The 26,887-nt window shown below is 36.5% G+C and overlaps 1 protein-coding gene across 3 annotated transcripts; it reads right to left on the bottom strand.

Moving 5' to 3' along the window:
- Positions 1–1,060: 1,060 nt before the first annotated feature.
- Positions 1,061–25,880, bottom strand: st8sia5 (ST8 alpha-N-acetyl-neuraminide alpha-2,8-sialyltransferase 5). 3 transcript variants are annotated; one of them, XM_023823238.2, is made up of 9 exons: positions 25,087–25,880; positions 16,880–16,987; positions 16,433–16,534; positions 10,442–10,534; positions 8,990–9,076; positions 8,489–8,633; positions 7,029–7,141; positions 6,743–6,835; positions 1,061–3,571 (listed from the first exon to the last, which is right to left on the bottom strand). In XM_023823238.2, exons 1-9 carry the CDS (start codon positions 25,212–25,214, stop codon positions 3,109–3,111), a joined length of 1,332 nt encoding a protein of 443 aa, XP_023679006.1. In that variant the 5' UTR covers positions 25,215–25,880; the 3' UTR covers positions 1,061–3,108. The 3 variants fall into 3 exon arrangements, with proteins under 3 accessions (XP_023679006.1, XP_023679007.1, XP_023679008.1); XM_023823239.2 differs by lacking the exon at positions 16,433–16,534 and having other exon boundaries at positions 25,087–25,879; XM_023823240.2 differs by lacking the exons at positions 16,433–16,534; positions 16,880–16,987 and having other exon boundaries at positions 25,087–25,879.
- Between the last annotated feature and the right edge of the window lie 1,007 nt (positions 25,881–26,887).

Genomic DNA, 26,887 nt, shown 5'->3' on the forward strand with positions numbered 1-26,887 from the left:
TGTGTTGGGTGTTTGGACTGAAATGAAAACTCTGGATTAGTAATACATTTTCACAGAAGTAGACATAGAGCAGTGTCGGCCAACCCTTTAGGCACCATAGGCAGCCGTCATCTTCTGAGGGGGCATGAATTAGTAAACTGCCAGCACCGCCGCTCTCCCCTGCCCCCGGCACAAGGGGCATGTAAAGTGCTGGACATAGTGCACCGTCTGATACAAAATAAATATGGAATCTGCCGTGGAGGGGGGGGAGAGACATACAGTGATCAATTTTCCATAAAGTCATGGTTGACTAACTGGTTCCAACTGCAGTTTTAAGTTTTGCAGGAACTGTTTGTTTAATTAGACAGTAAAATATAATGTCATAGGCTTTTTATTTTTAACCAGAGGGATTTTTATGTTTGTTATTGTCTGTTTTATTATCTATTTATTATTGTATGTCTGATGTTTCTCTGGATACTGCTGATGTACAACAAGTTACCCCTTGGGGACAATAAAGATCAGAGAGAGTGCACTGTAAAATGCCCAGCAATGCACAGCAAGCAGTGCTGGGGAGGTTACTCACAAAAGTAATCCATTACAAAAAGAGATGGGAAGTTCAGGTCCCGAAAGTACAAATTCAGTCCAAGGTTTTGTTTCAGCCAACCAGTTGAGTACTCTGTGACTGTGACTCTTCAAGCTCAACTGGTTGGTTGAAACAAAACCTTGGTCTGAATTTGACTTTCTGGACCTGAACTTTCCACCTCTGTCTTTAATGGAGTACTTTTTTGAGTGACTTCCCCAACTCTGATGGCAAACGGTAATGTACCCGCGATATGCTCCACAATGCTCTGTGTATGTCATAATGCAATGAAAAACAAATTGGCACAAAGGGAAATGTTGGATTCATATTAAAGCACATTTTAAAAAGTAACATATTGACACTAGCAATGCCTGAAGCTTGAAGCTATGAAAACAGATAGCAGTGTTGTCTTGAAAAAAACTGAAGGACAGGAACTACTGCGGGAACTGCACATGGACAAAGCAAAGGCAATCAAATTCAAATAAAAAGAAATAAGATAGATAGAGTACAAACCAACAGGTTTATTTACAAACAACTTTTATAGAATAATGCTCCAAATCAGTCTCCTTGCCAGATCAGTCAATCATTGTCAGTGATTTCATTTGTTATGCAATTATGTGGCTAGTTTTGCTAAGAAATATGCAACGTATATGGTTAAATAAATAAAACATAACTTTTTAACAGATATAGGAGTAACAGTGACTATGCAGTGACAATGGAGATGCAACAGAAAATACTAAACTTCATTCTTTTATCCATTTTTACATTATTTTCAACAAGACAATTTACATATATATTGCAATATATAAATACATAATGAAGAATATAAAGGAAAGTAATTTAATATATACAAAAGCTTCTTCAACGGCAAGAAATTCACACATTTATATACACACATTTATATCCTCTGTGTCCCAGTCCGTTATGCTAACATGCTTAACAAAAGAATCCAGGTTTCATTTCTGAAGACATCGGAATTTAAGGTTACCACAGGATTTTATATAAATGTTAAATTCACTCCAGGTCTGAAATGAATGGTTATTATAAAGTGTTTGATAACATCAAAGGCTCACAGAACTGGTAATCGCTCACTCTCACATATGTGAGATTCATACGCAACAGTAATACAAATACACAGACGGTCACAGATCCACACAACTCTGAATATATTTATATAATGAGGGTATAATCACACTGTGTTCTAAAAACCTGTTGAGACATATTGATATCACTGGTAAACTGTAAAAAAACACAAAGCATCATGGTAAGTTTCACCAGAATACAGCAGCACGGATCCCTGTTGTTGTGCTTCTCTATGCAGATTCATTTTTGACGTTGTTTGCCTGATAATACTGTAACCCTAACCAGGAAAAGTAGTGTGAAGATGATGAAAAAGAAGTAGATTTGGTGGATAATTCTGATCCATGTGTGACATATTTTAGGCTGAGAAAAGACATTTTGTTAAGGTGTAGAGTGAACAACTACAGATATGTAACTAATAGTAACGGAAAAAATATACAACTTAAGGTTCCAATTGTTCATTTCAGTTTTAAAAATAACTGACAGTACTAAATGAATGTTACCACTTTCAGCAGTATCAGAAATGTCATGGATAAACAATGCATCCCGTTGTATTAAGAAAAAGAACTCAAAACTGGTAAAAATCCTCATGGTTAAATATATTGTTAATATAGATGTACTACAGCGTTTCCTCTGAAGGTTAAAATTTAGATCAACACTGAGTTATTCAGGTGCCGGTAAATATGCACTCAAAGCAGTGTAAGACTATGAAAGACATATTATTGTTTAAAATTAAGTATAGTACCATTTCATATTGAATTTGCCTGTTCATTTTTATTTAGGTCAAATTTTATATATCATACATCATGGCAGGAATAGACAGAGAATGCATATTTTCTAGCATTGTCAGCCTTTTAAATATTTCCAATATTTTAGAAACACTGGTTAAAACTGAGCAAAGCTTGTTTGTTTTACATGGTTCTAACCATTGGTGGTCCATTGCTTTTTAAACACACTATAAAAAGTGTATCATTTTAAAATCACATTAGGTAAAAACAAATTTAAGAGCTCAGAACAATTCTGAACACATCCTCATTTGCTGCCATGTAAAAAAACATGAGACATGAACACTTTTTTCCAGTTAGAATACTTTTTGCAAATTCGAATAAATATCTAAGAAGTATAATTCAGCCATTAGCGAAATTAAAGAAGCAACATTTATTTGGTAAGACCACCAACATTTAAGCAACAAAATTAAACTGAAATAATTGAAAAGATTGCCTGTCTTATTAATTACGTTTAATGAAGCAAATTGCAAACAAATCTATAAATTATATCGAGCCTGAAGATAAGTCACTTTATGAAAATAAGGAGGGTACAAAAAGAAGTATTACCTTACATCTGGGTTGAAAGTAAGTCTGTGGATAAAGCTGAGGAAAGCCTCATGCATCGTTGATCTATCAAAATTTTGCACAACTAACAAAAATGGTGCAGCCAGACACAGCTGATGGTCATACGGTCATAGGCCGTCACCTACAAGGTCCAGTGTGTACCTGGAGGATTCCCCTGCTGTGTAGGTGCAGGAAATTGAAGATCTCATGAGGCATGGCATGGAACCCGGGCCGGGGCTTGACGTTGTCGTAGTAGTGGTGTGTGATGAAGATACTCGCAGGGTTCATAGGGAAGGCCCAGAAACCGTAGAGGTGGACCTCTTCGCAGAGCTCCATGGCAGCGGTCACTAACATGAGGCCGCTGCTCAGCCTCTTAGCTCGAACGCCCTGCAGTGACCAGAAGCGCTGCACATTCAGCAGGTACTGCGGATGAAAGAAGAACACCCCCTTCTGAGAGTCGAAGTCATCCAGCATGTACTTGACACGGAAGGAGACGTCTGTGTTGCGGGTGTTGTAGAAGGCCGGCAGCACCACCGATGAGTTCCCATAAGCCTGCAGCACGTCGTAAAAGGGCTTCCTCCACTTCTCCAGCTTCTGGAACCTGATACAGAGGAGTATAAAATAAATGAATATTTGAAGGATCAGGCAATACCGGAATTTACAGTAGTCACATCGTGTAATGCAGAGGACTGGTGGGTTTCATGTCTGTCATGATCAGCCATATACTCATATTGCCATATTTTTGTGCTGAGGATGGTGAAGGGCCAGATCTGTCCTCCCATCTTTAAGAACCCCCATCAAGCAGGCCTTGACTGGGCATCTGGCACGCCAGACATTTTCCTGGTGGGCCGATGGGTTTGTGGGGTGGTAAAATTCATCTGGGTGAAAGTTGAGGGCCTATTTCTAATCTCAGTCCAGCCCTGCTGTCATGAAATATTAATTGTAAACTTTTCTTAATTTCACAGCCCCAGTCTCGACAGCTGCAGCATATGATTACAATGAACTCTGAAGTCAATTATACAGTAAAAATAGAATGATAGTCATACAAGTACAGATCCTGCTTATCAGTTGTGGGTCACAGAAAAGTGCACTGCCATATATCCATCCAGCCTTTGGTATTTAGAGTATATCGTGTGGGGTATCATGGTGCATTGATGTTTAGCACTGTGGCCTCATATGTTTATGGATATGAGTTTGATTCCTAGCTTGAGGTGTGTGTGTGTGTGTGTGTGTGTGTGTGTGTGTGTGGAGTTTGGATGGATTTCATAGATTACTCAGGCTTCCTTCCACAATCAAAAGACATGCATTCTAGATAAACCGGTTTCTCTAAATTGCCCATGTGTGTAAACGTGTGCAATAGATTAGTATCCTGTCCATAGAAAACTGATGTGTGACCATTTGTTTCCAGACATAAATGTGGATGGTGTGGAACTATGCTTCCGTTTCCCATGGCCGTGGCCTTTTTTCATGCTGTCCAAAATGATTCAGATTTTTATCTCTCTCCCCAAACATGAGGATCAGAGGCTTCATCAGAACTAAGGAGCTGGAGTACATTTTGCATTACAGATGAAAGGGCTGCTCGGTATCCTCGTGAACCTATAACGGGAAATGCTGCTTCAATAACACTTATCACATTACATTCCTCTAAACTGAGATGCTTATGCAACAACACTCAAACATTTTCCACTGTTAAATAAAACCTGTTTTTATCACTGGATACTTACAGGAGAAATAATATCACTCGCAGCAAGGCTGTTGGCAACATGAACTTGCAGACATCAAGCCTTGATATACATGCACGGCTCTATATAAAACCATTAAATCCATTAAATGTGCTTTTTAATTCAGTACATTTCCCTTTGGATATATATTTTTTTCTGTGGCTAATCAACCCTATAACTGGCTTTCTTATGGCAATAATAAGAGAACTGTTTCAATATGCCTTCATTTTCAGTGGTGTTAGTGAGTAACTGATTTAAAAATAAACATCACCTGGCAGCGCCGTTACTTTGTAGCGAGTCATGGCCTGTCACCCACTGGGGTTCTGATAACGCAGCTCCCAAGACGGGGAAATGTTTCACTAGGTGCATTATGGCTTCGCTTAAACAGTACATTCAAAGGCTTCTGAGATGGAAAATAATGCTTAGGCTTTCACACCATTTGGCTGATATATACAAAAAAGAGAAAAGAGTTCCAGCAGTCAGTGAGTTGGCATTAGCTTAGACTGGAAGATGTCCAACGTGTTGGCCTACCTACTATGACCAAATGTCATGAAGAGCGGCACACCTTTCAGGCTACCCACACTGTACCACAGAAATGAATGTGCAGAGCTATGCAAACCCAAAGCTATTCTAACAATCTTGTACAATATACCTGAACATAATTACCTCTAAATATCAACAAATATTTAGAAAGATTGTATGAGGTCATTCTGTTATGACTAGGAAAGTAATGATTCATTCTTATTCAACATGTTGAATAATACAGCAAAGTTATTACCTTTTATTAATTACTGGTTTCAAGGTAACAGTAGAAGAAGTGATAAACAATTTAATGAATAATTTTGGTTTTCAGGATACAGTATTAAAACGTGTAATTTTACCATTAATTATTGTTGCCCTTCATTTTTTTTTAAATTGTAAAATGATTTTAGCGGTTTTAATTCACAATTACAACTAAAGAAGCACAGTATGTAGATATGTTGTGGATCAACTGCTCCTGCTCTATTGCCAGAATATGGAACAGGAAACCTTCATACATCAGAGAAGCTAGCTCACCACATACCTTTAAAAGGAAGTAAGACAATAAAAACACACACCACAAGACTTCTGAACAGTTTTTACCCAAAGGCCATCACCACCCTGAATGATGCTATGAAGTCACTAAACACTGATTGTGGAATGACATGTATCCTTATTTTATGCCAGTTACTACTTTGTTTTAACAGTACATGGCTGGTACTTTAAAATTACTATGTGCGTGATTAATTTCTTTTACTTACTTAATTTAGGCTTATTCATTACTCTTTTTATTTATTTGTTTGTTTATTCCTTTAAGATAGGAGCAGTATTTTCTTTATGTGGGTGCAATGCAATTTTGTTGCATATTTGTTCAATGACAATCAAAGGCATCTAATCTAATCTAATCTAATCTAATCTAAAATATAAATGTATCTCTCCACTTTAGCCTTTAGCTAGCTACTGTATGACCTTCCTGTTACAGGCCTGAATTCCTTTTGCACTCTGTTTGCAGTAATGCACTACCACATAAAACGCTGTATTTCACTTGATTTTATGACATTCATGTTCAATGTTATGTTTAATAATTCTATGGCTAATTCTATGGATACAATTTTTATTTTAATCATTTGGTGGATACGACCTAGGCTTTTACTCTCCTTCTTGTTGAATTTCATTAAATTTTATTTCACTTAATTTTATCCATCTTATTTCTATGTCTATTTTAATATATATTCTTTACTTTTGAGCTACATTCCTTGCATGAAAGGTACTATATAAATAATGTTTTTTATTTTTAATCCAATATGAATAGGGAGGCTTGTCACAAATCATTAACTTTTACCGCGAGTGGTGTGGTTGACCTTAGAGGCAACTGCTACTGTATTGGTCACCCAGAAGTGCTGAGGCTTTAAGGCAAATTGTGCTGTGTGTACAGAAGCTGAGTAAGGATAAGACCTCTCAGGGAAAGCGGACAGGTCAATATCCCCAGGCTTGTTATCACAGTACCACAATGACAGAGACTGGGTCTTTACCTTTCAGTGATAATGCTTGGATTAATGGTCACAACGTCTGTCTTGTAACCCACATCCACTGCATATTTTTCAGATATAGGGGGTATGTTGCATCTTTAAAATAACGAAACATACATGGTTAATTAATTCCTCAAATTAGGCCTGAACAACAAAAAAAAGGTAAAAGATTAAAAAAAAAAACTACTGAGAACTCCTTTGCAACAATATGATTGAGGCAACGAACCACATAATAAAAAGCTCATACATTAACATATTTGATTGTTGTATGCAGATTAAAGTTCATCACCTAAATACAAAGTCCATAGAATCAATCTCCTTCCCACATTTGCTGTTCTTGATGATTCCTCCGTTGCCGATTACTGCACATTTCTTGAACTGGGACCGGCTGAACGGCATGTCCTTCACAAGGGTTGAAAAGATTGTTAATGCTGGACGGATGAATGCACTTAGCCAAATTTAATTCAAACCCAATTTCTAATCTCAAAGTAGGAACCTGGAGTAAATGCAAAGTTTAAGCCAGTGTTTCCCAACCTGCTTCTCTGGGATTTTCAAACAGTTCATGTCTTTGTTCCCAGTAAAAATGTGGACTGTCTGGGGTCCCTGAGGACTGGGATGGGAAACAGTGGTTAAGCCCATGTACATTCAATTTGGGGGGGGGGGGGGTTTCTGCCCAAAGCAGAAGTTTTTGAGACAACAGGAGCCCCTTCAGCAATTGGGGGTTAAGGGTCTTATTCCAGGGCCCAAGGGTGAAATCACTCTGGCAACCCAAGGATTCGAACTAGCAACCTTCTGATTGCCTCCAAACCTGCTGAGCCACACATCACCCTGAACTACTTGCCTTTATTGGCTTGACTGGCTAGTAGGTAAACAGGCATTTTTTTTTTTACATTTATTTGGCAGAAAGTTTTGGGCAAAATGACATTTAAGTAAGAAATTGAATAGCAGGGTCAGTTAGGTCCCCTGCAGCAATTTTAGCCCCATCCTGAAGAACCCAAAAGTGAAATCACTATGCGATCCACAGGATTGGAACTGAAGCAACCATTCAGCTAAGAGTCCAAATCTCTTGTTAGGAATAGGTTTAGGGATCTTAACATCATGATCCCAGTTTTCTTTGTGCGTGTCACACTGCTTGTTGAACGTGAGACTTCGGGGCTGTTTTTCTAAAGTACTTAACTAAGTACAATGGACTGTAAATTTGCGAATGGTTTGCAAAAGAGGATTTATTTAATACCCGCCAGGCACACTGGGATTAAAATTTGTCATTAGGATTTACATGCGTGTTAGTCCTTGTCTCCAGATCTACAAATAAAAGCCAATTTAGTTAAAATTGGTCACCAGTGAAAACTGCTGCTGCTTCTGCCTCTGGTTCCTAAATCATAGCAACGGTCAACTGAGGTTAATCCACAAACCTAAAAGTAACCATAAACAATAACATTAAAAAAATATTTTACTTCTCTGAAGCCTTAAAATGAACTCTGATTTCCTTATTCATCACCAATGTAAAAAAGGGAAATGTCTCAATGAATTGAGTGCAAAAAAAAACCAATGAAAACCAATTGATTGGGTTGCATTGTGTTACTCTGTTTTGATATCCAAAATTCTAATAATCTAAATTCTAATATCACTAAAGTAGCATTTTAAGCATTGTATTAAAGCGTTAATCATAAACTTAATGCACCATAAGGGAAAGAAACAAGGATGAGCTTAAAGATGGGGCATGGAAACCACAGCCGAGCTACAACTTACATCAGGAAACATCTTGAAAATCTCGGAACCGATGTGCAGTATGCCACTGGTGTCCACCTCATACCTCAGCTTAGTTCCTTCTGGCGTGTTTCTCTTGGTCGTGAAGAGGAAAGAGGGTGCATTGCAGCAGCGGGATAACAAGCCCCTGGAGAGCAGAGAGCAGGACACTCTTCTGAACCTCTGGTCACACCACACTAGGCGTGGTGCCATTCGCTGGCCTCTCGGGTGCCAACAGATTACCTTCCTGACCGACAGCGACTCTTTGCTATCAGGCAGCAACTAATTGTTCATTTAACATTTTTATGCCCTTCTTGTTATTGTGACTTTTGTATACTATTGTGATGTGTCTATCTATTGTGATATCTGTCTATTTGTGTATTGTCTGCTACGGCAGTTTGGTCAGGGGAAATGACATTCAATTATATTTATATATATATATATATAAATACACATAAAAATGACCAAATAAAGCACCAAATCATGGCATTGATGGATACTTACTTGAAAGCATTGGCTTCCACATTGTTTTGCTCCCATTTGCACACCTGGAGATTTCGCCATCTATCAAAAAGATCAGTTGTCTTTACCCTGAATAGGACAAAAAATAAAAAATAAAACAGATTTAAGTGACACAGATAAATGGCTACTGGTAACAGAGATATAGATACTTAATTGAGATCATTGGCAGATCAGTATTATTTTCAAGGCATTGGCACTGAGGCACAACAGTACAATGGGGGTGTCTGAAGAGGAAAGTGGTGACTGTCACCGTGCACAAAATAAAAAAATGCACCATAATTTCTGAGACTATACAATTTGTTTAGCTGTAATGTCTTGTTGTTTATGTATTCATCCAGAAAAGTTCAAGCAAAATATATTCTTTATTCTATGATCAATATGAAAATGGGGGGACACCAACTGTTTCAGCTGGGGGCAGAGTGGCCACGAACTACTCCCAATTAGGCCTAGTCTTCAAGCTCCACCCCCCAATGAGGTCTATAGGCTTCACCTCCCAATGAGGCCTAGTCTCTAGGCTCCACCTCCCAATGAGGTCTATAGGCTTCACCTCCCAATGAGGCCTAGTCTCTAGGCTCCACCCCCCAATGAGGTCTATAGGCTTCACCTCCCAATGAGGCCTAGTCTCTAGGCTCCACCTCCCAATGAGGTCTATAGGCTTCACCTCCCAATGAGGCCTAGTCTCTAGGCTCCACCCCCCAATGAGGTGCTTGAACATTATACATAAAATAACTAAATTGTATTATTACCATTAGTTTCATATACTGATATTTAATGATGAATATTCACACTAGTACTTAGTTAGCAGACAGAACACCACAAAATTTGTGAAGGTTCCTTTTATCTGGCTTGAGGAAAGATGGCGATGGCCACAAATAGATACACCCCAAATAGCTCTCCTTGAACTGACATTTCTTTCAACTAATTCGGCACCATAAATCCCATCAGATTAAGTGCTGCTGTGACATAAGATTCCATACTGCAGGCTTTGTAATACATTTCTTTCTGGTAAAGATTAGAAAAGAGCAGTCACTAAGAAAAACAGGCAAACTTCAGTCCGCAGGGTGCGAACATTTGCAAAACAAAAAAAACTAAAACAAAAATTAGAATTTGCAAATTAAGTTTTCTGGGTTATAACTAAAACATTAGGAATGGTGCAGCACATGCCAAAACAGTACAAAGTAACACTGTTGATCAAAATAAACCTAGTCAAATAAACATTAATAGCTTATAGCAGGAAAACCAGCAATGGAGAAGTTAACAGGATAATTTAGATGCATAATGTTAGTCCAAAGAAAGGATTTAAGTAGTATTATCATTAATCACACTGATCAGGGAAAAATGATATTAGTAGTTTTTCTAAGATCCAGGAAGAACTCCTGAAATACCTTCTGAAAAACCATGTAGACTGCATTGCTACAGAGGTTGCATACTTACATTGTGAGCACCTTAACCTCGATGATTTCCTGCCTGAACTCCCTGCATGTCGTGGAGTTGAAATCATAAGGACCATCATACAGCTCAATATACCTGCAGAAAAAATACATTTAGTCTAATGCTGTCCTTTCAGTGGGCTGTATTTAATGACTGCTTATGATTGAAGGCACTAATCATTTTGAGGGTCTATTAAAATACAGGGTCCTCATCTTCTTCTGATGTTATTTTTGCTCCTTAATATAAATGGAACAAAAACACAGAACATTTTGTTGAACATTAAAGGAACATGGTGTAAAGACACTATGGTGGGGGGTGGGGGGGGGGGGTGGGGGGTGGAGGTACAAAAAAACTAAAATAATAAACACCAGGCGTGTAAGGATTCATGGGTTTTATGGATAAAACACATCTTGTACCATCATTAATAACTGACAGAGTGCATTTCATTGTTTAATTCTTTAGGCAATGTCTGAGAAAGTTGATGTTCAGTGGCATACGAAATTCACACAGAAAGAAATGAAGACAACAGATGCAAAAACAAATCAAGAACACAGCTGTAGCTAACAATCCGGTAGCTCAAGGCAACAGCATTCTTAAGCACAAGGCGAATGCATCATAACTGCATCATGCATGTACGAACAAAAAAATTACTGAATTAAGATTCAAAATTACAAAGAATAACCTAAAGGTAATTCAGTTTTATACTTGCTTTTGTGCATCTCTCAATGTCTCTTAACATTCTCTTAATGTTGTTGCAAACAATAACACATACACATGCATACACTTACATGCATCAGTTTCACTAATATATTGCGTAGTAATCCTAAAAAAAAATCTACAAATTATCTAATACTGTACCACCTAGTGGGTCTTCAGAATTTGCGACTGTAAATATTACAGAATGACTCAATCACAACATGCAGAAAGGCATAAAGTAGACTTGTTTACCACAAGAGAGAATACACTCAGTAATAAATTCTAATGATAATAATAATTCTATGATTTGTTTTTTGTAATTACCAAAAATGCTATCTGGCAGTTTTAAATCGGTGTCATCATAATTATGTCTGCAATCATTCATTTCTAGTATACTCAGGGCATCCTATTTTTTTCCAGTTTTTCTTCAGAACATATTTCACATTCTTTTCCCAACGTATGATCCCTCCAAGACTGGGAGAAAATCTAGCTGTTGGTGTGTAACGCTAAATACATTACTTTTATGTCCAACTAAACATAATGGGTGTGTAAACAAGCTTTTGCTACCTAATTATATCGATCATGACAAAGTGGGACAAGACTATAAGGAAGATTGGAGGCCTTTGGGCAAGTGGCCAGATACACCATCCCAAGATAGGCTGAGGGCAAGGAAACAGTGCACTGCCTCTCATTGAACTGAAGCCATGAGTCATACCATACGGGGACAAAATGACCCCGACATTGTGTGCATGTTCTTCCTGGGAAGGTCACCAAAGTAGTTACACATTCTGTTTAAAATTTCTAGCGGCGTTTTAAATTGGATTTCACATGCTTTAAGGGGTAATTCACCAAAAAACTACGGTTTAGATAATTTGCCTTACCCAGCTTACCTTCTGTCATGCTTTGAGTCATCCCTGGCACATCTGACCTTGGCACAATTCATTCAGCCAGATGGATGTCCACTACTTGCATGGCATTCATGTTACCGTATTCTATATTCTTGCAACTCCTACACTGAACCTCCATTTTGAGTGCAGTGAGAGACATTTCAAAATGTTCAGTTTTACCACAGAAAGACTGTGGCATTATAACAATAGCCAGTGTAAGGCAGTAAACTTCTGTGCAACATAAACTGCAATAAGTAGTTATGTACATGTTTTAAATTAGTTGCTAGTAGAGCTTTTCAGAATCTGTAGTTGGGAAATATGTGATTCAAATCCATGTAAATAGCTGAATGTTCTATTGATGAAACATATGTAATAAAACATTTTGTCAATTCATAATCAGCTGAAGTATGGCATTTTTAACTAACAAAAAGACTTTTTTGGTGACATCCCCCATTACAGTGAAATTCCTCTTTAGATTCCTTTGGACCTGTATCCGAAATTTGCTAGATCTTACCAATTACAGTAAAAGATCTCGCATCCGGCAATGTTGGGACAGAGGTAACACATTTCTTTCACTTATTTTAATCCTTATATACACACAGTAATGATTACTATACTGTTATCTTAACATGCTGCAATGTCACTCACACAAGAAATTGCAAGGTAAATAAATTTAAGTAGAAAGACTACCAAGGCATGCCACTCTGTAGGCATGTGCAATGCTTTGCTTTGTTGAGTTAGTGAACAATTTATTAGAGTTATGTTATTACTTATTATTATGATTTTTTATGTAGTCTTATTTTTTATTTTGCCATTTACTTGAATGTCGGATACGAGAGCTTTTAGCATAAAACAGAAAATCAAGTATAATTACAATCTCTTGGATTTTGCCCTTGAAGACTAACTAAATTAATGGTTTGTATGTTTGGCAGCAACATTCAAAACTCCCTCAGATCAGTTTCTGTGGGTTGTATATTGCTGCAAGTGAATAATCAGCCTAATATTCCATTTCAGTCAGGTATAGGCTCACTGCTAGTTTCGCTAATTAGTGCAACGCATCAGCAAGAGAAGCTTTGTGGTTAAAAGGTTCCTACAGTATGAAAGCCTTTAGAGCCATATGTGGGTTCTTTTCCTTCCAGGAAACCAAAGAAGATGGTACTTTGTGAGCATCTGGAAGAGTTTATTGACTAGTGGATCTGCCATATCCCACAGTCTTGAAAAAGGAAATGAAAAAGGAAAAGGTTCGGCACTGAAAGCCCCGCACTTCGAGGAGAATTCAAACTCAGTCAGCCATCTGGTGGATGCCACAACACAATCTCAGTTCCATCAATGGCCTCTTTACATGTTGTAATAATGGATTTAGCTAGACACTGACTGATGACATTATGACAGACATTTGTGATGTTTTCTTGATGGACTGAGTCGATGGGATTTAATCTTGTAGTGAACTGAAAACCCACAAAATAATTTAAACAAAATAATTTGTTTACCAAACAGGGCTGAAAATGTTTTTCTCCTTTATTTGATCAAATTGAAAATGAAGAAATACCACAGTCATAGTGAGATAGCTTTTATCAAGGAGCTTAGTGTTGTTTTATAAAAAAATTTATTGGGAATTTAACATGTCAATTTTAGGAAGAAAATATATAAGGTATTTCACAAAGCGGGTTAACGGAGAAAAAAAATGAATCGACCATAGTCAGGTAATTTGTTGCATCAACTTAAGCCTTTTGGGATTCAGGATGACTTTTTATTAAATGCACAACTGTAAAGAAAAGGAACCTCAGACACGTCTCATGGCTCTTTTATTCAAGTTTAGTGAACAAGTCCTTCACTTAGTGGCAACTCCCTTCAGAAGAATTACGGTGCTTATGCTTACAGGGTCTCTTAACAACTTTCAGGAGTAAATTTCCTTCATTTTTTTCATTACTAGGTCGTCATCTAAGGCGTACGACATGTTAGAATGTACAAGTGAAGCTGAGCCATTTCCATAGCTTTCCAGGAACAATCAATAGAAATAAAATGTGATTTTAATTAAATTAATTCTTATGCATTTACACCTCCTCTGTGTGAGTACAACAAACAGCTGAGTCTCTGTGCAACACAGAGCTCATTGGCTTTGAGCTGACAGCATATTGTATGGGGATGCACTGCCCACAGCCTAGTTATGTTTTATTTATTGTCTTTTGTTAACTTTTACATGTTATGTCATCAGCATAACAGCATTAATTTGCAGTCTGTCAGCTGTATTTTATCATTCTGTAAACACTTTCTCTACAAAACTTAAATATGGCAACATTCACTGGATCCATTCAGAAGAGGGACCTCATTCTTTCAAAGAACTAATTTTTTTTCAAAGAACTAATTTTTTTTTCGGATCTCAGCCTAAAGTTAAAACAGGCTGCCTCTGAACACGCTTAAAAAAAAATCCCACATAAAAATTCAGTGAATTCTTCAGTTTACCACTAGATTTTGTAATACAGTCACCTTTAGCAAAGCCACTCAGATGCTATACAGATTTCTGCAAAGATTTAGTGTTGATATGCAATGTCAATACTAAAAGCATGCACACTTGTTCTCTGTCACTCAACAAGTCTTGTTTTTAAAAACATTACGTATTAACTTCAGGCTAAAACAGAACTTCTACCTGTAATGGTTAGCTTTCCATAGAGCATTTTTACACATGATAACCAGAAATTCTACGAATTTATCAGCATCCAGATGTCAGGAATTAATATAATTAAAATACATCTGGAAATGAAATAAGGACTAGATTTTAACTACATTGTACTACAGTAAACATGCAGTAAACAATTTTATGATATTACAAATTATTCAATTTCTCTGAAGTTCCCCTTTAAGAATAAGCTGTCTGTCGCTACAGATATATAATCAGGGGTGTTGGAAGGGAATGCAATACCCTGGCACATTACAGGGGCCCGGCACATGACAGGGGCCCGGCACATGACAGGGGCCCGGCACATGACAGGGGCCCGGCACATGACAGGGGCCCTTATATACAAAAACTTATATGTATAATTGGATGGGGGGGGGGGCAAGTTGACATTTCGTCTTGGGCCCCAGAATTTATAAATAAGCCGCAGTGTTTCATGAAACAGACAGTTACAAAATGAGCAGGTGAAAAGGGTTACCCCGCTTTGTGAAACACGTAACAATTTAGTATGAATGTTTTCTTAAAGGTGACATTTCAAAGCCTTGCCATATCTGTAAAAAATAAATGGTTTAATATCTTGGAACGTTTCCTGGGCACTAAAACAGTGTGATTAGGGAGGGAAAAATAACATTGTTAGCTTACTAATCAACAACAAGGCCATTTCAATAAGATAACAGTTTAGTCACTACATTACGGTATATTAATATACAAATGTAACCGGTATTGAACAAAGCATCATTCATTGATTATAATAAGAACATTCAGGTGGAAATAAAATGAGGTGGAATAAAGCACAAAACTGATGTGTAAAACAAACAAATGACACGACAGTCTGGGAAATTTTTCAACAGCACTCATGTTAACAACTAAATTTAAAACCACATGAACACATTTAGTCACTCTGTAAAAGTGAATGTTATTAAAACTAGTTAACTCTATTTAGTTTATCGCTAATTTTGTAGCAGAAATTTTATAAACATTAATAACTGAATTACAAATATTATTAAAGTGCATTCAATATTCAAATATTATATAAATAAATATTCAAATGAAACCAGGGATATCAGCAAGCATTTATTTAGACTAATAAAAAATACATGATGAAGCTAAAGTAAAGCTTTGTTATTAGTTGAAAGAGGCAGCCACATTACTCATAATTTCCATCACAGTCGGTGTCAATGAGAATCTAAAAAGCATCTATTTGCTGGTCCTCTAAAGGACAACAGTGTTTCATACTGGAATTAATAATCTTTGAACTATTAAAAAACATAACTGTTATGAGTTAAATCCCCTCTGAAAGTCAGTCTAAAATGATAGATATTTAAATTTCTAAGCATCAAATTTTGCCTCACTGGTCCAGCCTATTGCAGAAAATTTCAGTGGTAGCTAGGAAGGAGAGCTACACACAGGTGTGCAACACATGATATACAATCATGACGAGGTGTTGTTGAAATGTTCAAGATGAGTGAATGAGACAAAGAGAAACAGCACAATGGAAAAACATTAAGAGGAACCCTCCTGAAAGCTGGCTTCTTCAAATGAAGGAGTCGGGTGTTGGGGGTAAGGGGTGGACAGGGGGTGGGCAGGGGGTTGGGGGGGGGTCAAGAATCCATTCAGAGACAAAATCAAACAACATGCAATAAAAATCTGCAAAGCCACTGAAAGTATGAGAATTGAACCGTTTCAGACCAGTGAAAAAGAAATTCCTGATTGTACAATCCCTCAAAACTGGCCTACCTTTGCGAGCGGTTTTTTTTCTTCTGAATATCAGCTAGGCAGGGAGCGATAATAATGGAGTTGATTGATTCTGTCTGACGCTGAAAATTCTGACGGAAACATCTGTCAACATGCAGACAGGTAAGTTAGCATCAAACTTGTTGAGCTTTGTGATGCCTCTGCTCCGTTCTAATACTGAAATTGTGTACAATTTCATTTTATAGCAAATAATATGCTCTTAGTTTTTTGGTGTCTGTGTTATATATCAAAAACAAAATGATGGGGAAAAAATGTGCATCAGCAAGATCTTTTATGTGACCGAGGGGAATTATATACGAATGGACCCCAAATCAGCATGCAATCTTGATACCTCTGCAGAAAGATATATAGTAAAAGCCCATCTCATGTTCTCTCTCTATCCCTTTCAGTCAGATGTGCTTGTGTAATCAAACACTTTTGAAATTGTACCTTTTCTTTCCATTTCTGGCAGGCTTCTGTGATCCATCATCCGAGAAAATAACCGGCCCGGTCCAATTTGTCGTTTCGTCTCCTTTGAGTCGGCTAAACTGTTGCCCACTAATAAGAAAATGAGTCAGTTTATTTCGTATTTATCTGCGTTTATGTGTTAAGAATGCAGCACACAGAGATTCAATACATAGTTTCCCCCCTCTTTTATGCTGATTCAATTTCAAACGTTTTTTTTTCAAAGGCTTAAAGAATATTGTTTAAATATACAAATCTGTTTTCATAAAATTTGGTCCTGTATGTTTGGTACCAAACCACAAACTGCATTAAAGAGTGCATTTCTCATTTGTCAGTAGCACACAATACAGTATTGTTCTATTGAGTTTTTCACAATGCACTCAAAAGTAACTTCAATTAGGATGAAGAGAGAAGAGCAGATTGTTATTGAAAAAAGGAATAAGTGATAAATACAGCTGTTATTCAAATAAAAATACAGGGAGCGTTTATGTAATCTTTGAATACTAAATAAACATCTGAATTGCATTTATAACAAAAATACTAAGAGCAAGACCCACACATCATACTAGTATTATTTTTAAAGCACACTTTCCATGGACTCCTAATGATAATAATAAAGCAAAATTATACCATTAGCAGCACATAACAGTCCCTTTGGCACTATGATATCGCGTTCTTTAGTGGGGCATTAAGGGAAAACTTCCTTCTCTAGAATTTGTTTCAAATTCCCTCTTTTCCACTAAAACCTCAGAATTTGATTTATAATCTCTGCCTGTGGTTTGGTGATTAATATTTTAGTCATTAGATTCAAATTAGTTATACATGAAACAATTTTACAAGTATTTAATTAATTATCTCAGAATGATCTACTTGGCCATGTCTTCACTGCAGATACCATTACAGTGTTTGTACAAGCAATCGAAAAAAACCATGATATATATAAAATACTTTTAAGAATTCTGTTTTCCAGAATATTTTAAATGCAACTTGGGCCATAAATTACAGTTATTAAATTACAGCACTGCCTAGTTCACAAAAGTTTAAATTAATTAAAAAAGACTTGTTTATGATCAAACATAATTGCAGCACTGTCTCTTTGCAATATACTTCATTTCGGTGAATAGACTGAAATAGTCTTTATGAAATTACTTTCTAAAACCTCAGAGCTAAACAGAGTGGTGACTGGAATATCTATCATAGAAATCTTCCCTAGCTGAATTTATTAACGACATAGTGCCAGAGAGCTTTATAATAAAAGCTCTACATGGAACAATATGAGCCAGTACTTATTACTTATTTATAGTTTTCAAGTCTGAAAGGATTTAATTAAACCAATCAGTTCTTACTGGTTTACAAATGAATATGGGGTCCAATCCAGTGTGCAAAAGCAGAACCAGAATCAGAACCGGCTGCAAGCCCCAATATTAACCCCTAGGTAAAGGGGGACCTAAGTGGGTCTGTACATTTAAATGGAATTAGCTTAATATATAAGGTAATTATAGGGGGCATCCAATAAAATTTAACTAGACAAATATATATTTTTTTCAGTTTTAAGATCAATATGAATTTAGTTAATTTTAGATAATTCAGTGTATTTAGTATTCAAACCATAACAGTAATCATAGTGAAGGCAAAATGGGAAAATGGAGCATTTTAAACAAAATCTCCCCATAATGTGTAACACTAACAAATATTTATTAGGCAGAGATATCACAGATTTGTGTAACAGATACATTCTGCAGCCTTATCAACTTTGAAAGAGAAATTCTTTGTTTTTCCACATAGGTTGTATAAAATATTCATTAAAGACAACAAAGAACAGGTTTTTATTTGGAGATATATTATGAAAATAATTATCAAAATAATGTTTTTGTTAAGTCTTGTTTCCCAAAATCTTCGGTAGTCTTCTAACATAAAATGAAGAAAGTCAGCTGAACATTACTGATACAATATTACACTCAGTTTAATAGAAACACGTTTTTCTGTCAAGGTTCACCATTAATCCCATTACTAGCTGGAGAAATAAAACAAAAAAAATCATCATATATATGGAATTGGACAGAGTAGATTGCTTATTCTTCATCCCAAACAATTACAGCCTTGCTCGGAAAGCGACCAGACTCAGAATTGGCACCTCCTTATCTTTTAATAACGGGTTTGGTTAAACCTAACCATAAAAACATTTTAAACAATAAAAATTGTCTGACTCTGATTCTAAAAAAGAGTTTTCCTAAGACGGCTGATGAAACTAAATGGTAAAATTTGAATTGCATTTTAAAATAAATGGTCTTAGAAAATAAAATACATGACCATTGTGTATATAATCATTTTAAGCATTGTAAATATTAATTGTTGTATAATATTATCCAGTAATATCCAGTGTAACATCCGTTTCCCACATACACCAAGCTTCATGGTCTGCACAGTTTCAATTACTCAACACAAAGAGAACACAGAAGTTCATGTAATGAAATATTATTATGATTAGTAAATGCATTTTAAATTATTTCTAGATGCTGCCTTTCTACAATGAAACCTTGATGATGTTGTTAAATGGATTAAAGTGATGCTTTTGATGGTGTGGAGGGTAAAATGACATTTCATATGCTTACCATGTTTAAAATTACCTGGTTTAAAATGATTATTTTCATCACTTAGTGCATTCCATAAGCAGACACAAATGTACTCTCATCGAAAACATCAACCGAGGCATTAATCCGTAATCATGAATACAGGACTTCAGACAAGAAGTCCAGCTGCTTTTCAGCTTAGTATGAAAGAAGTCGGTTTGGAAGCCTGTTGCACTATTAGAAGATAATTCCCCTCAACACCTCTGTCACCTACTGCAGTGTTTCTCCACCCGGTCCCTGGGGACCGCCAGACGGTCCACGTTTTTGCTCCCTCCCAGCTCTGTGGACTGTCTGGGGGTCCATGAAGATCTGTTGAGAAACACTAATCTACTAAGTGACTACACAATTATAACCTGCTCTATTAAAAGTATCCCTGTAATGCACAAGATAGTCTATGGAGCGTTATTGAAACAGAAGGAGAGTTGGGCTGGTTGGGAGATTTAATAAGAAGTCAAATGTTAGCCAGACAGAAAAGGTCTCCCTTTATAGTTGAAAGACTTCCAGGGATATAGCTGTAACACTGCACCAGAAATTTAACATTTTCATTTTAAAAGATCAGAAGTGCGTTTGAAGTTATCATTTGAAATTATAATTCTTTACGCTCTATTATATACTAGTTGTCTAATTTATTAAATTATGCATATGAAATTTTCATCTTTAATTGCAAATTAAACTGTACTCATATCTTAATTCTATTTAAATTTTATATTGAGATTTGTTTGGTTCAAATTTACTGATATTTTATTTTTTATAGTGTACAATTTTTGAATATGGAATTCAAAGTTTATAGGTTTACAAATTTTTACTCATAAAACTATAGTCAATGCAACTAAGGGCTGAAAACGATTCTCATTACATTTTTGTTCCTACTTTCTCATAGCTGTAGACTGTCAGGATTGAAAATGAAAGTGTCAAAATTACAAAATAAAAAAAAATTGAACATTTCATCACATAGATTTTATTTGATTCTTTGTGCCTGTAACTGTGACTTTGCTTCAAAATGTAACAGGTTGATGTTACATTCATTGCCATAGAAAGCCGTGAGAGAAGCCATTTCGCTCTTCAAAAAATGGAATGGATTCTGGCAGCAAAATAGATGGGAAAGAAAGATCAGCCAATGTTATCAAAATAATGCATGCATTACAAGTCTTCAACTTGTATGTTGTGCTGTATACTGTGTGGACAATGTAATGTGATATATAATTCATGCTTTGAAATCCTTAATCTAGTTTTAATAAAGACAAAGTTTTTGACAGTTTAAAGAATTGTTTAAATTTTTTCAGCTTCTGCAAGCTTAGACTCTGCAAGTAAAAGAAATCGCCTCTTGTAATCAATCCTGAAACTATCCCACAAATGAAAAGTCCAGTGAAGTTAAAAACTTTATGCTGTTTTCATCAAGGAACCAGGGACTAAACTGTCTTCACTTGATAAATTCAATTGATATGGTCCCAATTTCATTCCGAGAATGAATACATCACATATTAACACATAGTAGTTATTCCCCAAAGAAGTTGTTTTGAAAGTATTTCCTCACAAGTTACCACAAGAAACTGCAACTTCTAGGTCAACACAATGAAGCAGGTAAGACGTTAAGGTAGAATATATAAGTCTTACTGGTTATGGACGTACGGAAGAGGAATGCTGGCACTGAGTATCTTGCACTGCATGTCTTGTCATTATGCCCATTTTGCACTTTATGTTGTACAGTATGTTGCATATCATCTGGTCACTGAGGAAATTTCATACATATGTATACTGTCAATGTGTATAAGTTAATATGATGTAGTACATTGCATAGCACAGGTGTGAATGGAATACCATGGGGCTTAAGAAGATGATGTTTCATCTGGGATGTATACATCTATATCGATGGGGTGACACTAAAGATCTCTTGAATCTTGAAAACCTGGACTCTTGAATCCACTGGTATGGTGAGGACAGACTATTTAAAGGGATAAAAATAAAATTAGCAACTGTCCACAAGTGGAAAGTAAGGAGAGAAACACGACCGCTAGGAGCGGGTGAAGGGCAGTGGCCTTACCAGTATGCTACCTGGGGTAGGCATTTTGGTGTTACGGATGGGCACCAATGCTCAAAATGGGGGGGGGGGGGAGGGTTGATAGTGGTAACATTTGGTCTGTCTCTGCTGGGTGGGCAGATGGTTTGGGTGGGTACTGCCTTTGGGTGGGCACTGCCCATCCCTCGCCCAACTGTAGCCTCGCCCCAGAACCTGGAGTAGGCTAGGCATAGACATACTGAACAACATCCACCCAGTATAATGCTCCAGTGACTCAACTAATATAACAACTAAAATATTTTCCACAACATGGAAGGATGACATATTGAGGATTCTTATGATATTTTTTGTGACATTAGTCATTTACATTTATTCATCTGTCCAAAGCAATACCCAATTGAGAAAGCTGGGTCCAGGTTATCAATGAGCAACTCGGAAGCTGAAAGACCCAACAGTGTAATCATTCTGCCATCCACAGGATTAGAACCACCAACCTTCAGATCAGGGGCATAGGGTCCAAACCCACAGACCATCCTCACTTCACTAAGTATTGTGTATCTATACCATATTTGGCTTTCCTATTTGTACAAAATTTCCATCTGATCTCCCATTCTTCGTCTGTTAAATTTCTCATTGTTTTTTCTTTTTCTGTGTTGCGCTGAAGGGACCTATAACCTACAGTACTGCCTTGATTACAGATTTTGGGATTACAATTTGGACTTTGTATTTGGATCGACCTTGTGTTGCCTTCACCTGTCCTACAAGAGGCTGCCTGTGTTTCAGATCACAGTTTTGGATTAAGATTTTGGGGAATAAAACCTTTTTGCTTCTGCAGCTAGATCATCTCTCATCATTATATCACAGAACTTACCCCAAATTTCGTTGCACTACCAAGTTATCAATATCCAACAATTAATAAGTAATTTTTACATAACAATCTACCAGCATTAAATTAAGCAATTCACTGCAATTCTGTTTGAAAGTTGGATTCTTCAGATAAATCTGTATTTTACAACCTCTAATACATTATATATGAAAGCATTTATCACCTCCTGGCAGATTTTATGATGTTCTCTTTTATTCAGATAATGACATTATTCAAGAAGATAACATACTAGGGTTTGCTTTTACATAATTTTTATATATTACACCGTAGGTTATGCCAAACCTACAAAGACTAATTTGTTAGTTATTAACTACATTAGATTAGTAAATCTCTACTTTATATGTATATTACTGTTTTATCTTTTTCTATGTGTTCAATTCAGCGGTGAAAAAAATGTAAGCATCCTTTTAGCCAGAAACATTTTCAGCTAACATAAGGTCACCTATTTCAGTATCACTAAATTGATTGCTGCCCATCCAAATCTCAGAAATCTTAATATGGGGAGTTCTTCATTGACTTAAGCTACATAACATGAATAATGTATTTTGGAACTAGGTTTAGCCTGTCCACACAAATGGGAAGGTTATTCTGATAATTAACCAGCTAGTTCTGAAATGGCTTGCTTCTTTCCTCTTGCCTTCTTCAAAACATGACCTAATACACACTCAGTATTATTCTTCTACAGTTACCAGATGTCTAAGACATACACTCCTGTATGGGCACTGTCATTTCAGAACACAAAAGAAACAGCCACTGCAATGACTAATAACTGCTAAAGAAATCATGAAAACAAAAGGCCATAGTATATATTTCAATGTTTTATCTCAACACTGGAAACAACACAAGGGATTATCTAGATGATCACTTGAAAATCTGGCAATATGGATTCAGTGTCTTGCTTTACAGCATACTTCAATTTGTTTTCGATGGAAAATACTACATTAATAATTTCACTGCCCAGTTTCAAATGACGTGACTGTGATTTGTGACATAATTAGCACAAACTGAAAAGCTGATTATCAAAATTCCACAAGTCAGTAGAACATTGAACCACACCTAACAATGATTCTGCCAATAAATTTATACTTTAGATACAGCAGATTCACTGAATCCCTCTATAATTATTAATATGCTGAATCACTCTGGTTCTTAATTCAACCTCACATTCAAAATACAATATTAAATTGTTAACAATAAATTATACATACAAAATTACAACTGAATATACATTTTATCCAGTCAGGCTATAACATACCCATTCTTTATAGGAATAAACACAGTTTATTGATGTACAGTTTACTACGATGAAAGACTACATAATAATTATTGCAAAAACAGTTTCATGAGATACGCTCAATGGCTAATGTGTTAGTCACGGTGATCTTATAAAAATCACATCACTGATGGAAAGGGGCTGAAAGGCTGCATACAGAGTCATGTTCACCGTGGTTGCAGGATTTCCAGAAGGATGCAGCTCTTAGATTGGACACGCCCGACATGGTCTTGAAGTGAATGAGGCCGATCCAGATTGTTTACTACTCCCCATTGTGACCTCATTACACAGCTCTCATCGTCAAGACCGAGGTCTGTAGAGATAGGGGGGGAAAATGGCTCCCGCAAGGCAGACTTCTGCTGCATGCACACGTTGCTTCAAAACCCAACCCGGTGCTCTTTGCCATAAAAGCACATTAGGGTTAAATGTGGCAGTGGAATTTGATAAACCCAGTCTCAAGCAGGACTCTTAAAACCAGATATAAGATGGATAGCTGAAGACAACAGAACTATCCTTTTCAGGGATGATGTCAGTCTTATTCTCAATTAAAAAGCCAACCCAAAGAAGGTGAACTAATCTGAGATAATGATTCTGTTTAAACATCTCTGCTCCTAAATTATACAAGAAATCATTTAAATTAAGAGTAAACAGTTTTGAACTTTAAGTAGCAGCAGTTGATATGACAGTTCCTAATGAGAGACGACACATATAAACATTTTGATAAAATTATTTAGTTCATAAACAAATGTAGCTTGCATTTGGGTTAAGAAAAAGATATTGCCACACCAAACAGCTAATGTAATATTGTATGTTAAAAAATTATATTACTTCCTGCAGTAATATCCAAACACAATTTATAAAATACTCATTACAGTATTGTAACATTTCTTGTGCTAATTGTTTCCAGAACCTTGCGAATTCAATCGTGTTAGAAGCAGCATCCCAAACCAGTGTTATGATGCATGACAAGTCAGAGGTAGCCATTTAAACCAAACATGAAAAACAAACCCATACACATCCTCAGTACACTGCATATTATTCATTCTACTAAAATTAACAACCAATTTAAACATGAATGCAATTGTCATTTTTATATCCCATCTCACATTGTATAATTTGTACAAATATGCGGCAAATTCGTTAGACCGCGTCCATTAAGTTGAAAACTATTCCTTTGTACTGCCAGTATTATTACTAGTAAAATAGTACTAGAATAAAGAAGGCTTTATTCGGTTACTTTGATATAGTGCAATATTAGCTTTTTTAATTAAAACGTATCGTATTAAATCGTTGAAAGAGGTAAAATCTAATAGCAATGAGCTGATACCGACACCGCAATAACTCTGATGAATGCCGTATTTTCATGAGAGATATTAAACCGCTTACCTTTTAATGTAGTTTTTGCCATAAAGAATCTGTTGCAGAAGAGTAACCAGTCCGAAAGCACATATAAATATAAAACAAAGAGACCTATTTCCGAGCAAATCTCTAACCGACGGATCGGAGTATCCCATTCTTTAGTGTAGCATCCAGTGACTGAAAATCCAAAAATATGTATTATTTCCTTCAAACCTACGGAAGATTCACACTCGATAAGACGTTCGCTATTTTAAGCGCTCTAAGCAACATCATCCAACGTCTAAGTCTATTTCTAACCCTAACCACGGCAAGGATTCCTTCGGTATATGTCGTACAGCATTGCCATTTAATTCATGTAGACTGCAGATAAAAATCGTCTTGAATTGCAAGAGTCTAGCTGTTTCAACCGCAGAATATAAACCCTTTACCATCTGAAATGCGACACGCAAAAGCCCCGGACAGAAGTCGCATAAGGGTGTAAATACTCTCACTTAAAAGAACGACACATCTCACCAACTGCATGTGTCACCGCCTCCAAGAAACGGGGATGTCTGCTTAATCACTGCGCTGTACGAGCTCCCATAATACACCATGCAGTCTTTCCTGATCAGATTTATTAAATTATTCAAACCGGTCGTTATCATGTGCGCATAACTCCACTTATCAATTAAGGACAAGTATCTGGGAAAAAAAAAAATCCTAGGCAAATATATAACGGTTCATAACATCTATTAAACTGCAGCGCAATGCACTATTCATCCATAAGGCTGCGGTCTGGGTGTAAGAACGTCTTTGTAGAGGCGTGTGCTCGGTGCAGAATGTGGAGTCAGCGAGAAAAACAAGGTCACTGTGGCATCTTTCAAGGACGGCCGTGCGCTCATCCATGGGGAAGGCACAGCCGATCGATAGTAAATCATAACCTAATTAAGTGTTCATGGGGAAAATTGTTTACGTTTCATGGAAGCTATAATCGAAAAGAAGCAAGCGTGGAGTCATGTTTATATAAAATGAAGTATAAAATGATCTTATTTCATTTTTTCTTCTGTGTTTATACAAATCTACTGCAAGAAGGGCTGTAACGTATTTTAATTTCACTGCAGTATGCTTAGGAAACAGCACAATATAGAAACTCTTTGTCCTGTCATTATTTAATCTGGATGTAAAAAAATAAAATAAGAAAATAAAAACAGAAAACTTAAAGTAATTAAGCGTCTCTGTCAGGTTTTTGATCCTGTTGTGGGATGAGACATACTTGTAAGAGAAATATATGTATGTAAAATAAGGCATGCTGCAGCTGACCAAAGACTCCCTCGTGCTGTGGCATTGTTCATTAATATTTTCAGCTTTTGCTTTCCCTTTTACAGGGGACCTCTGTTGACTTGTTACAGTAGGATGACATATTTCAATCACCAATATACTTAGTCATGTCATATTTTTATCAACACACCTATTATCGAAAACCATTTGGCAATGTGGGCTCCCAGGAAGCTTGGAGCTTTTGTCAGGGTGTGGGTAAGGAGCATAATGACCAGGGTGACGGTCATTAAACTGAATAACAAACATTAATTTGCATATCACATATTTTTTGAACAGGAATCAAACCCACATTTGCAGCAAAGCCATAGTACTATGGTACATTGCTGTGCCACTAGATCTTTAAGGTTATACCTTTTTTAAAAGCATTATTTAGGTATTTAAAGCTGAGAATTATAATGATTATGTAAGGTTAATAATCATAAAATGGAGCATTCCTTTAACAATCCTTATTTTTTGCTCTGTTTCTATGTACTGTATAATATGTATATCTATGTATAATATATTTCCACCC

Source organism: Paramormyrops kingsleyae, chromosome 7 (assembly GCF_048594095.1).
Source record: "Paramormyrops kingsleyae isolate MSU_618 chromosome 7, PKINGS_0.4, whole genome shotgun sequence".
In the NCBI taxonomy this organism is placed as follows: Eukaryota; Metazoa; Chordata; class Actinopteri; order Osteoglossiformes; family Mormyridae; genus Paramormyrops; species Paramormyrops kingsleyae.

What these genes read in the sequence shown, in the direction of transcription:
- st8sia5 (XM_023823238.2), bottom strand. Translation starts at nt 25,214, where the DNA reads ATGGGATACTCCGATCCGTCGGTTAGAGATTTGCTCGGAAATAGGTCT. An exon ending in TCTATGGACTTTGTATTTAG is followed by an intron (nt 6,836 to 7,028) that starts GTGATGAACTTT and finishes GTTATTTTAAAG; the next exon opens with ATGCAACATACCCCCTATAT. An exon ending in CCAAGCATTATCACTGAAAG is followed by an intron (nt 3,572 to 6,742) that starts GTAAAGACCCAG and finishes CCTCTGTATCAG; the next exon opens with GTTCCAGAAGCTGGAGAAGT.